Raw genomic sequence first — 14,055 nt, 5'->3', positions numbered from 1 at the left:
CAGAGTGAGTGATAAGAGGGAATGTGATGGAACATTTTATGTTTGTGCTTTTCTAATAACCAATTTCTGTGTTCATGCAAGTGACTGAACGTGCCTGGGAGCAATCCTCCCTATCAGTGAGGTATTGGTCGGTCACATACATGAACCAAACATTAATAATGAATTAATTATGAATAAGCTAAATCATGCAAATATAACTTGTCTGTGTAAGCAGTATATAAGAGACCTAAATGAGACTGCCCCAGTGGAACTCACTTCAGACCGGTACTTTATGCATCTAAGTTTGACTATGACCTCTCCGGCATGCTGTTAATAAACAAGGACTCATTTAAGATTGAAGTGTCCCTGTATAGAATCCAGTGCAATTTATGTGACTTGTTAAGAACATTTTTACTCCTGAACTTATTTAGGCTTGCCATAAAAGGGGTTGAATACTTAGACATTTCAGCTTTTCATAAATGTGTAAAAATGTGAAAAAACATAATACTACCTTGACATTATTATTGTGTGTAGGCCATTTCAAAAACATCTAAATGTAATCAATTTTATATTCAGGCTGCAACACAACAAATGTGGAAAAAGTGAAGGGATGTGAATACTTTCTGAAGGCATTGTAACGTGAACTAACTCACTTTTGTACATCGCGCTGGTCCGTACAATTGACCTTCTTTTAGCGCCCCAAAAATGTAATACTTCCAGATCAAGTGTAACATCAATACCATTGTAAAGCACAATTTCTTCCCTTTCCAATAAAATCAATGACAAGACCTTCATGATGTCCATCTCTGCATGATTCAAGAAGGCAATGAGCTCTGTCTGGTCTTTAAAAAAATTGCCGGTGAGGAAGTGAAACCTATTGCGTGATAGCGAGAAGGAGAGATGTCGTGTGGGGAAATGGCTTTTTCACTCGATCTGTCCAACTTATCACCTTATCGCCTCTAAAATGTCAATGAAACACTATAAAGAGTTTATATAATGTGTCATTACATACCTATTTGAAGGTTTGTGTCGAATTTGAATGTTTTTTTGGGGGGCGGTGCTAAAGTGACCTTCAGAAGTAAACAGCGGCTTTTGAGAGTCATAATAGCTTGCAGTGATGACACAAAAAATGACTAGGTATCCCCCCCTTACCCCCGTCACTGTCCTTTTCTTGTTTTAAACAGCGAGAGAAGTGCTACACCTGGTGGAAAGAGGCTGTAAGACAGAATTAGTTGCTTTATGCGTGCTGTACGTTAAGCCATGACACGTCATGATGTAACGTACAGCATTGAAGGGGTCAGTTTTCACAACTTTTCTGCAATAGTATAGAGCCATTACCATATCAATCAACGCTTGAATAGAAATGTAGTTCACACCCCAGATTTTGATGTCAACACAGTCACTACAGTCCCATTAGTTTTCTTTGCAGCCTCGTTTGAATGTTGCGGTTGCGCACATTTGTACAGAATGGGGTTAGCGTACGTTAGATGAGTATAACACTAAGAAGCTCATCTCCACATGATGAATCTGCTTGCTCAGGCTTCCTGGAGGCACACCAGACATGTAACTGTGAGTAATCACTGAGCATCATCAAGTACAAGGTTGACTGCCAAGATAAACCAGCAAATGGTAACTCTGCAAATGGACGTCCGATGAACATGACATGTGAAACTGACATACAAGTGTCAACACGTGGACTACCAAAAGAAAACTGCGTGAATTTGTGGGTTCAAGTTGTAGAGTTAGAATTTATATGAAGAATCTGGAGGCGAATATCACTTTTAGTTGACTTTCATGAAACAAACATAGCTGGCAACATAACACCTGAGACTGTCTTCACTGGACTTGATACTTTTAATTTGACCTTTATTTAACTAGGCAAGTCAGTTAAAAACAAATTTGTATATACAATGACAGCCGACCGGGGAACAGTGGGTTAACTGCCTTGTTCAGGGGCAGAACGACAGATTTTTACCTTGCCAGCTCGGGGATTCGAGCCAGCAGCAATTCGGTTACTGGCCCAACGCTCTAACCACTAGGCTACCTGCCGCCCCAATACTTGAAGGGTGCATGGGAACTGACTTACCTAATCACCATTTATGACATCATGAATATACTCCCTATAATAAAATTGTTCCAATACAACACATCACCCTTTGCATCTTTTAAAATGTACAGTATCAGTCAAAAGTTTGGACACGCCTACTCATTCAAGGGTTTCCTTTATTTGTACTATTTTCTACATTGTAGAATAATAGTGAAGGCATCAAACTATGAAATAACACACCAAATCATGTAGTAACCCCCCAAAAAAGTGTTAAAATCTAAATATATTTTAGATTTGAGATTCTTCATAGTAGCCACCCTTTGCCTTGATGACAGCTTTGAACACTCTTTGCATTCTCTCAACCAGCTTCATGTCGTATTCACCTGGAATGCATTTCAATTAACAGGTGTGCCTTGTTAAAAGTTACATTTTTAAAAATGTATTTCCTTCTTAATGCGTTTGAGACAATCAGAATATGGTCTTTTTATCAAATAGGGCCAAGTCCATTTTATGGAAAGAACAGCTCAAATAAGCAAAGACAAACGACAGAAGTTCAGTCAATCCTGAACATTTCAAGAACTTTTAACTTTCAAGTGCTTTTGAAAAACCATCAAGCACCATGTTGAAACTGCTTTCATGTGGACTGCCACAGGAAAGGAAGACCCAGAGTTCTCTGCTGCAGAGGACAAGTTCACTAGAGTTAACTGCACCTCACATTGCAGCCCAAATAAATGCTTCACGGAGTTCAAGTAACAGACACATTTCAACATCAACTGTTTAGAGGAGACTGCGTGAAATCAGGCCTTCATGGTCGAATTGCTGCAAAGAAACCTATACTAAAAGGACACCAATAAGAAGAGACTTGCTTAGGTCAAGAAACACGAGAAATGGACATTAGACCAGTGGAAATCTGTCCTTTGGTTTGATGAGTCCAAATTTGAGATTTTTGGTTCCAACCGCTGTGTCTTTGTGAGACACAGAGTAGGTGAATGGATGATCTCCGCATGTGTAGTTCCGACCGTGAAGCATCGAGGAGGAGGTGTGATGGTGCTTTGCTGGTGACACTGTCTGTGATTTATTTAGAATTCAAGGCACACTTAACCATCATGGCTAACAAAGAATTCTGGAGCGGAACACCATCCCATCTGGTTTGCGCTGTTGGGTTCTGAAAATATGAAACATACTTATTCATGTCACTGAGGGAGAGAGAGGAATGTATAATGTTTATATTCTGTCTGGATATGTTATTTGTTAGCTATCAGGGATCCGATGGGAGGAAAAGTTAGTCAACATGACAGCCGTAAGTTGGGGAGGAGTGAGCACTTTGGGGCAGAGGTCAGGTCAGGTCTGTCTAGCAACAGAGATGCATTGGCTGTTCAGATGTGTAAGAGGAGACTTAGCATAGGAGAAAGGGTTAAATATCAGTGCTTAAATATCAGCGCGCACACAGAAAGAAAAATATACTACATGACCAAAAGTATGGGGACACCTGCTCGTCGAACATCTCATTTCAAAATCATGGGCATTAATACGGAGTTGGTCCCCCCCCTCAAATCAAATCTTACTGGTCACATACACATGGTTAGCAGATGTGAGTGTAGCAAAATGCTTGTGCTTCTAGTTCCAACAGTGCAGTAATATCTAACAAGTAATCTAACAATTCCCAACAACTATCTAATACACACATATCTAACAATTCCCCAACAACTACCTAATACACACAAATCTAATGAATGAGAATATGAGAATACGTACATATAAGTATATGGATGAGCGATGGCCGAGCGGCATAGGCAAGGTGCAATAGATGGTATAAAATACAGTATGTACATGTGATATGAGTAATGTAAGATATGTAAACATTATTAAAGTGGCATTATTTAAAGTGGCGTTGTTTAAAGTGACTAGTGATCCATTTATTAAAGTGTCCAGTGATTGGGTCTCAATGTAGGCAGCAGCTTCTCTGAGTCAGTGATTGTTGTTTAGCAGTCTGATGGCCTTGAGATAGACTGAAAAACAGCTTCTCTCGGTCCCATCTTTGATGCACCTGTACTGACCTCACCTTCTGGATGATAGCGGTGTGAACAGGCAGTGGCTCGGGTGGTTGTTGTCCTTGATGATTTTTGTCCTTGATGATCTTTTTGGCCTTCCTGTGACATCGAAGTGTAGGTGTCATGGAGGGCAGGTACTTTGCCCCGGTGATGTGTTGTGCAGACCGCACCATCCTCTGGAGAGCCTTGCGGTCGAGGGCAGTGCACGATCATCTCCTTTGTTTTGTTGACGTTGAGGGAGAGTTTGTTTTCCTGACACCACACTCCGAGTGCCCTCACCTCCTCCCTGTAGGTTGTCTCGTCATTGTTGGTGATCAAGCCAACTACTGGTGTGTCGTCTGTAAACGTGATGATTAAGTTGGAGGCGTGCATGGCCACACAGTCGTGGGTGAACAGGGAGTACAGGAGAAGGCTGAGCACACACCCTTGTGGGGCCCCAGTGTTGAGGATCAGCAAAGTGGAGATGTTGTTTCCTATTCTCACCACCTGGGGGTGGCCCGTCAGAAAGTCCAGGACCCAGTTACACAGGGAGGGGTTGAGACCCAGGGCCTCCAGCTTGATGATGAGCTTGGATGGTACTATGGTGTTGAATGCTGAGCTGTAGTCAATGAACAGTATTCTTACATAGCTATTATTTTTGTCCAGATGGGATAGGGCAGTGTGCAGTGCGATGGCGACTGCATCATCTGTGGACCTGTTGGGGCGGTATGCAAACTGAAGTGGGTCTAGGGTTGCCGGTAAGGTGGCAGTGATATGATCCTTGACTAGCCTCTCAAAGCACTTCACAATGACAGAAGTGAGTGCTACAGGGTGGTAGTCATTTTGTTCAGTTATCTTTGCCTTCTTGAGTACAGAAACAATGGTAACCATCTTGAAGCATATGGGGACAACAGACTGGGATAAGGGAGCGATAACAGCCTCCACTCTCCTGGGAAGGATTTCTAGTAGATGTTGAAACATTGCTGCGGGGCTTCCATTCAGCCATAAGACCATTAGTGTGGTTGGGCACTGATGTCGGGCAATTAGGCCTGACTCGCAGTCGGCGTTCCAATTCATCCCGAAGGTGTTTGATGGGGTTGTGGTCAGGGCTCTTGTGCAGGCTAGTCAAGTTCTTCCACACCGATCATGACAAACCATTTCTGTATGGACCTCGCTTTATGCACGGGGGCATTGTCATGCTGAAACAGGAAAGGGCCTTCCCCAAACTGTTGCCACAAAGTTGGAAGTGCAGAATTATCTAGAATGTTGTAGAGTTAAGGTTTCCCTTCACTGGAATTAAGGGGCCTAGCCCCAACCATGAAAAACAGCCCCAGACCATTATTCCTCCTCCACTACTGTTGGCACTATGCATTGGGGCAGGTAGCATTCTCCTGGCATCCGCCAAACCCAGAGTCGTCCATTGGACAGTCAGATGGTGAAGTGTGATTCACTGCTCGTGATCCACTGCTCCAGACTCCAATGGCCATGAGCTTTACACCACTCCAGCCAACGCTTGGCAATGCGCATGTTGATCTTAGGCTTTTGTGCAGCTGTTTCGGCCATGGAAACCCATTTCATGAAGCTCACGACTTACAGTCCTTGTGCTGACGTTGCTTCGAGAGGTAGTTTGGAACTTGGTTTTGAGTGTTGCAAACGAGGACAAACGATTTTTAAGCACTACACGCTTTAGCAGTCCCATTCTGTGAGCTTGTGTGGCCTACCACTTCACGGCTGAGCAGTTGTTCCTCCCAGACGTTTCCCATTGAAAATAACAGCACTTACAGTTGACTAGGGAAGCTCTAGCAGAGCAGAAATTTTACGAATTGACTTGCTGGAAAGGTGGTCTCCTATGACTGTGCCTCGTCAGCAACGGGTGTGATTGAAATAGACAAATCCACTAATTTGAAGGGTGGAATACACTATATATACAAAAGTATGTGGACACAACTACCGGGGAGTTTTGCTTGTTGAGTTCACATATGTCAGCTGCTACTCCTTCCTATGGGCGACTGGGGAGTGGAGATCAGAAGATCCCTCCTCTGAATAGGTTTGGACACCTGACTGACTACTTCCTGGATGTGTTTACTTATTCCAGGCAACCACACACCACTATCTAGCTCGCTCCCAGCACTTCAAAACACCCTAACATCCGTCATGTATGCGCTCTAACATCTAATTTCTCATGTTTTGTGGCACTACTATTCTATTACCATACAACACTAGTCCTTGTGAGGTTGAGAGGTGCTGTCGGCAGGTGTAGTAGGCTTTTAACTTGTCTGGCATACCTAGGCCATCTTGTTGTCACAGTGTTTCACCATCTGCAGCTCTGCTTCTTGACGACGTCAAACACGGTGGGTGAGATAGCATGCGGATCATAAAGCATGGCCTCATAGGCCTCGATTATACTGGTCAGCTCTGCAATCTTTTATGTAACAGCTGCCTGCGGATGTCTGGAACGGGTGTAGGGTTCTAACGCATCATGCACATCAACAGTCTCTGGCGCCTCAAAGGCACTAAGTCAAGGTCTTTGCAGTGGAATGAGAGGTCTGGAATATCACAGTGTGAATGCATCTAGGCCATACATATGCCTGGTAAACTTCTCACATGCCCAGACTGCTGCGAGACACTACTTTTCCATCTGTGCATAGCGCTTCTCTGCATCAGTGAGAGTCCTGGAGCAATAAGCTACTAACTGTCCATCGTATTTCTGTAGTAGGAGCCCGCCTAACCCAGAACTACTGGCATCTGCACTGACTATGATAGGCTTTGTCATGTCATAAAATGCCAGAATAGGATGAGTTGCTTTAACTTCCTAAAGGCCTCCTCCTGCACTGCAGCATCACTCTTGAGCAACTCGTTGAGTGGTTTGGTGACATCAGCTAGACCCGGTAGGTACCTGCCTAGGTAGAGGATCATACCCAGGACACTGCTCAGATCAGTCAAGTTGCTTGCCGGCTCCGGCTGGGTGACGGGCTGGATCTTGGCATCATCAGGAAGAATGCCATTCTCGTCAAAGCAATGTCATATGTAGTTGAGACGTTTCTGTCGCAGTAGATGTTTGTCTGGGTTGAGCTTCAAACCTGCATCCTCCAGTGTGTATAGGAGTCTCACATCATCCTCTGGTGTGTGAGTAAATAAGGATCTCATCCATGTAAATGGCCACGCCCTCTTAGTCCTTCAGGAGCCCTGTCATCTCATGCTGGAAGATTTCTGGGGCACTAGTGATTCCAAATGGAAGTCTTCTGAAATAGTATCTTCCAAAAGACATTATGAATATGTTAAGCCTGACACGCTCGCTCTCTAGTGGAATCTGCCAGAAGCCACTTCCTGCATTTAAAAGAGAAAACACCTTGGCACCAGCCAGCTTTGGCAGGATATTTAGGTAGAATGTGTGACTCTCTTTTTACTGATTAGTTTAACATTCTCAGATCAGCACATAACCTCATCTGATTTTTGTTCTTCTTGGGCACCAGGACCATAGGAGCACACCGTGTATGCTCCATGATCACGCCACTCGCCACCATGCGGTCAAACTCCTTTTTCGCCTTGGGGGAGCATGGGCAGTGACACGCGTCTGGAAGGGTTTACACTGTAGGGTACCCCATCATTTTTTTTTTGATTGGTTTTATCTTCAGCTTGCTCAGGTCTTCAGGATTAGCACTCGAGCTCCTCTGTGCTTTTGACCTCTTCTATTGTCTTTATCACATACACTTTGAACCTAAAATGGCTGTCCTTTCCAAATAGTTGTAACTGTAAAGTGACTCATACAGTTCAGTTTACTCCCTGGGCTGTCTAGTTATTGTGCTCTTCAGTGGTGGCATGTTTTTTTAGTCTGCTATAAGTATTTTCTGATATGACAATTGTATCTGCCCTCGTGTCAACCTAAAGGTCTATTGCAGTACATTTTATTGGCAGTTTCCACTGTCCATGCATTGTTTGAGTCACCAACATCTGACTTCTCCCAGGAAATAGAACTCATCCTTTTCTCCTCCCTCGTTGGCTGCAGTAACCTCTGACCACACAGGAGCGACAAACAACCGCAAAATGCGCCGGCAACGCTATAATAAAATAGTTCCAATACAACACAAGGCCATAGTGGCGAAATAATTACAATTTAGCATTAACACTGGAGTGATAGATGTGCAGATGATGATTTGCAAGATGATACTGGGGTGCAAAAAGAGCAAAAAAAAATAATAAATATGGGGATGAGGTAGTTAGGTGGGCCATTTACAGATGGGCTGTGTACAGGGTGCAGTGATCGCTAAGCTGCTCTGACAGATGATGCTTAAAGTTAGTGAGGGAGATATGAGTCTCCAGCTTCGGTGATTTTTGCAATTCGTTCCAGTCATTGGCAGCAGAGAACTGGAAGGAAAGGCGGCCAAAGGAGGAGTTGACTTTGGGGATGACCAGTGAAATATACCTGCTGGAGCGCTTGCTACGGGTGGATGTTGCTATGGTGACCAGTGAGCTGAGTTAAGGTGGGGCTTTACCTAGCAAAGACTTATAGATGACCTGGAGCCAGTGGGTTTGGCGACGAATATGAAGCGGGGGCCAGCCAACGAGAGCATATAGGTTGCAGTGGTGGGTAGTATATGGGGCTTTGGTGACAAAATGGATGGCACTGTGATAGACTACATCTAATTTGAAGGGTAGAGTGTTGGAGGCTATTTTATAAATTATATCGCCGAAGTCAAGGATCAGTAGGAGAGTCAGTTTTACGAGGGCATGTTTAGCAGCACGAGTGAAGGAGGCTGTGTTGTAAAATAGGAAGCCGATTCTAGATTTAATTTTGGATTGGAGATGCTTAATGTGAGTCTGGAAGGAGTCTAACCAGACACCTAGGTATTTGTAGTTGTCCACATATTCTAAGTCAGAACCGTCCAGAGTAGTGATGCTGGACGGGTGGGTAGGTATGGGCAGCGATCGGTTGAAGATCATGCATTTAGTTTAGCTTGCATTTAAGAGCAGTTGGAGGCCATGGAAGGAGAGTTGTATGGCATTGAAGCTTGTCTGGAGGTTAGTTAACACAGTGTCCAAAGAAGTATACAGAATGGTGTCGTCTGCGTAGAGGTGGATCAGAGAATCACCAGCAGCAGCGACATCATTGATGTATACAGATAAAATAGTCGGCCCGAGAATTGAACCCTGTGGCACCCCCCATAGAGATTGCCAGAGGTCCGGACAACAGGCTCTCCGATTTGACACACTGAACTCTATATGAGAAGTAGTTGGTGAACAGGCGAGGCAGTCATTGGAGAAACCAAGGCTGTTGAGTCTGCCGATAAGAATGCAGTGATTGACAGAGTCGAAAGCCTTGGCCAGGTCGATGAAGACGGCTGCACAGTACTGTCTTTTATCAATGTCGGATATGATATAATTTAGGACCATGAGCGTGGCTGAGGTGCACCCATGACCAGCTCGGAAACCAGACTGCATAGTGGAAAAGGTACGGTGGAATTCAAAATGGTCAGTGATCTGTTTATTAACTTGGCTTTCAAATACTGAAAGGCAGGGCAGGATGGATATAGGTCAATAACAGTTTAGCACCTCTGACAAGAGTGTCGGCAGTACATTTTTTGCTGTTAACATAGAACAGATCTTCCACCGTCAGCCTCGTTAAAATCCTCCAGACCCCAAAATGTCAGTACCGTTATTTTTGCCTGCTTAAAATTTGTAGCTAGATAGCTAATTAGCCAGATGCGCTAGTGTGGTTGCTAGCTAGCTAGAATTTGTAGTAAGCCCTTGTTGATACTAGCCAGAAGGCCACAACTAGCTTAGCGAGTAACATTATAATTAAATCAGTATGGATATGTTTTTGAATGAAGCAGCTGCCTGTTAGCTGACGAGAGTCAGACACCCAGGTAAATAGCTAGCTACCTATTTTGTGTTAATTCCCATGAGTCTATGCCGTTGGGTGTGACATATGGAATTGTTTTTAGATGGTCATACCATGATTAATTTAGCTATTTGATTTAGAATTTTAGGACCCATTTAAGTGTTCTCCCCAAAAATATATACATTTGATATATTGAATTTGGCCTTTACTACTACAGCCCGTAGACCCACATTGAATAACACATTCATAAAATGGCAAAAAAAAAGACAGTAGGAAAAAAAAGTCATAAGGAAAAAGGTGGTGGATTACACCGGGAAAAGTGCCGCTTTTTTCCTTTTGACCTCACGCAGACAGTAGTGCTCTTTGATTGGCTTTGCTGGCCACCGACAGGCAGACGATTCTACATTTTGAAACGTTTGGTTCGTTTGTACTCGGTCAGTACGCAGCAAGTGGTGTCTTTTGTTCTAGCAAGAGAAGGAATTACCTCCTACTGTGCTAAGTACCTATCGGCAGTCAGTGTGACCCCTCACAGTTGTGTTCATGTTTGCCTGGTTTTGATTGCCTGTGGCGATAGGTTAAGGGAATCTTTTGAGATGGTTGCCATTGAACAGAATGTCAGGGATAATTGCCTTGCAGACCAACAATAACAATGTGATTGTCATGGCCCCTCACTGGGGCAGTTATCAGCATATTACATGTACTCCTTACTGATAAAGCATCAATCCTCTACATGCATTAATCCTCTACATTAGGCATGAACAGGAAGTAGCCGGCTGCTTGTATACAATTTGTATGCCTACAGATGCTGTCTACATAAAGATAATTATGTCTTTGCTGGTTTACAGAATGCATTTTAATAGCTACAATAGGATTTTTCCTGTAACTTAAACAGTCTAATTATTTGGAGGGGTACATTTGGAGATCTCCTTAATACACAGTATTAGCCTTAAAATTGGGGTCACTAACTTTAGAAAAGCTATGGAAAAGTACCAACAATCCCTGGAGGAAAAAGAAAAGTACAAGCCTTAGGCAAAATGTAATGTTTACAGCGATCATGGAGGGGACGTTAATATATTCATTGAAAATGGTGCTTCAGGCATCATGGCGTCAAGGGATCTAATAAAAATATGACACAGTGAGGTGCGGCAAAAGTCAATAAAACCACATCTTGAGCACATCTGGTGCTTGACTTGGACTGAAGTAGGTGCTGGTACTCATTTTAAGTGCTGGTATCGTTTATGTACTGAACAAAAATATAAGAGCAAAATGGAAAGTGTTGGTCCCATGTTTTGTGAGCGGACATAAAATATCACATAAATGTTCCATATGCACAAAAATATTATTTCTCTCAAATTTGGTGCACAAATTAGTTTACATCCCTGTTAGTATTTCTCTTTTGCCAAGATAATCCATCCACCTGACAGGTAAGGCATATCAAGAAGCTGATTAAACAGCATGCTCATTACACAGGTGCACCTTGTGCTGGGGACAAACGCTTACTATAAAATGTGTAGATTTGTTACGCAACCCCACAGATGTCTGCAGTCAGCATGCCAATTGCAAGCTCCCTCAACTTGAGTCATGTCCACCAGAGCTGTTGTCAGACAACTGAACGTTAATTTCTCTACCAAACGCGGTTTTAGAGAATTGTGCAGTACGTCCAACCGGCCTCAAAATCACAACCTCCACATCCGGCTTCTTCACCTGCGAATTCGTCTGAGACCAGCCACCCTGACAGCTGATGAAAATTAGGAGTTTTTGTCTGTGATAAAATTCACATGCTACTGTACATGAGAATGCTTAAAAATATCACAGATACAGTGCCCTTTACTTTTTTCAGTTGTGATTGTGGTACTGGGTTAGTTTAGTGATGGAATTGATCTGGGATTTTACAAAGTGTTGTGAGACTGTACTGAGCTACCCACAAGACATGCTGATTGTGTTGTGATTTCTGTGTCTGAGCAGTGTTCAGGTTAAAGGGGTAGGAAAGAAAAAAAAGTTTGGAAGTTTCTGCTGTTGTTGAGTGCCCTTGTTCAATGTCACAGTGTTATCTACTGTTAAATATACATTATATCCTACGGCATTCTTCAGGCAAAAATCTGTATGCTGCAATGTACAAGCCTTTAAAGGATATGGAGGTGTACAGAAAACAGTACTGTAGGTGTTGTTGATGCCTGGCAGCGTACTGTGAACAGCACTGTGGGTGTAAATGTCGCTTATGAATCTGCTAAGACCTCAACTGAGCTGATGTGATCTCGTACTCACCATGCTGGTGTCAACGACCTGCCCTATTCCCGACCTGGTCCTCTCCAGCAGGGCCAGGACCACCCCGAGGGCACAGGTCAGACCCCCGCCTGCAAAGTCAGCCAACAGGTTCAGAGGAGCGTAGGGCTTCTCGTGGCTCCGGCCCAGCATGGACAACAAGCCTGACACAGGAGGAGAGGAATACATGGAGTGAGAAGCAGAGATGGAGGAGGATACATCATCCTTTCTTAATGTCTGTATGGACCATGGTATAAAACATAAACAAAGTAAATGATCTAAAACAAATCTAGTCTAAATGATAAGTCCTTACAGTGGCTTGCGAAAGTATTAATCCCCTTGGCATTTTTCCTACTTTGTTGCCTTACGACCTAGAATTAAAATAGATTTTTTGGGGGGTTTGTATAAGTTGATTTACACAACATGCCTACCACTTTGAAGATGCAAAATATATGTTTTATTGTGAAACAAATAAGAAATAAGACAAAAAGACATAAAACTTGAGCGTGCATAACTATTCAATACTTTGAAAAGTCAATACTTTGTAGAGCCACCTTTTGCAGCAATTACAGCTGCAAGTCTCTTGGGGTATGACTCTATAAGTCTGGTACATCTAGCCACTGGGATTTTTGTCCATTCTTCAAGGCAAAACTGCTCCAGCTCCTTCAAGTTGGATGGGTTCCGCTGGTGTACAGTGGGGAGAACAAGTATTTGATAACCTGCAAAATCGGCAGTGTATCAAATACTTGTTCTCCCACTGTACATCAAAGTTTAAGTGTCATACCACAGATTCTCAATTGGATTGAGGTCTGGGCTTTGACTAGGCCATTGCAAGATATTGTTCCCCCTTAAACCACTCAAGTGTTGCTTTAGCTGTATGCTTAGGGTCATTGTCCTGCTGGAAGGTGAACCTCCGTCCTAGTCTCAAATCTCTGGAAAACTGAAACAGGTTTCCCTCAAGTATTTCCCTGCGCCATCCATCATTCCTTCAATTCTGACCAGTTTCCCAGTCCCTGCCAAAGAAAAACATCCCCACAGCATGATGCTGCCACCAACATGCTTACCTGTGGGGATGATATTCTCAGAGGAATAAGAGGGGTTGGGTTTGTGCCACACATAGTGTTTTCCTTGATGGCCAAAAAGCTCAATTTTAGTCTTATCTGACCAGAGTACCTTCTTCCACATGTTTGGGAAATCTCCCACATGCTTTTTGGCAAACACCAAACGTGTTTGCTTATTTTTTTCTTTAAGCAATGGCTTTTTTTCTGGCCACTCTTCCGTAAAGCCCAGCTCTGTGGAATATATGGCTTAAAGTGGTCTTATGGACAGATACTCCAATCTCCACTGCGGAGCTTTGCAGCTCCTTCAGGTTTATCTTTAGTCTTTGGTCTCTTTGATGCCTCTCTGATTAATGCCCTCCTTGCCTGGTCCGTGAGTTTGTGGGCGGCCTGTTTGGAGAGCTCCTTAGTCTTCATAGTGCCCCTTGCTTAGAGGTGTTGCAGACTCTGGGGCCTTTCAGTACAGGTGTATATATACTGAGATCATGTAACACTTAAACAAAGTCCACCTGTGTGAAATCTAACTAATTATATGACTTCTGAATGTAATTGGTGGCACCATATCTTATTTAGGGGCTTCAAAGCAAAGGTGGTGAATACATATGCACGCACAACTTAAGGTTAAAAATAAATCAAATAAAACACGTGATTTTTTCCCATTTCACTACACCAATTTGGACTATTTTGTGTATGTCCATTACATGGATTCCAAATAAAAATCTATCCAAATTACAGATTGCAATAATATAGGAAAAGGCACAGTATATGCACACACAAGGCCAAAAGTGTGGACACCCCTTCAAATTAGTGGATTTGGCTATTTCAGCCACACTTGTTGCT

General features: G+C 43.2%; 1 protein-coding gene across 4 annotated transcripts in view; it reads right to left on the bottom strand.

Annotated features, from left to right (window-relative positions):
• The window catches only part of amacr (alpha-methylacyl-CoA racemase), a 70,590-nt gene that overhangs the window by 31,519 nt on the left and 25,016 nt on the right, over window positions 1-14,055 (bottom strand). For all 4 annotated transcript variants that reach the window (XM_021602820.3, XM_090236638.1, XM_021602821.3 and 1 more), the window contains exon 4: window positions 12,161-12,321. In XM_021602820.3, the coding sequence (XP_021458495.3) occupies window positions 12,161-12,321 (161 nt within the window). The remainder of the gene's footprint in view (window positions 1-12,160; window positions 12,322-14,055) is intronic.

Source organism: Oncorhynchus mykiss, chromosome 5 (genome assembly GCF_057628025.1).
Source record: "Oncorhynchus mykiss isolate SJ-2025 chromosome 5, ASM5762802v1, whole genome shotgun sequence".
In the NCBI taxonomy this organism is placed as follows: Eukaryota; Metazoa; Chordata; class Actinopteri; order Salmoniformes; family Salmonidae; genus Oncorhynchus; species Oncorhynchus mykiss.
Note: the sequence above shows the minus strand (reverse complement) of the source record. Positions and strands in the feature narration are given on the sequence as shown.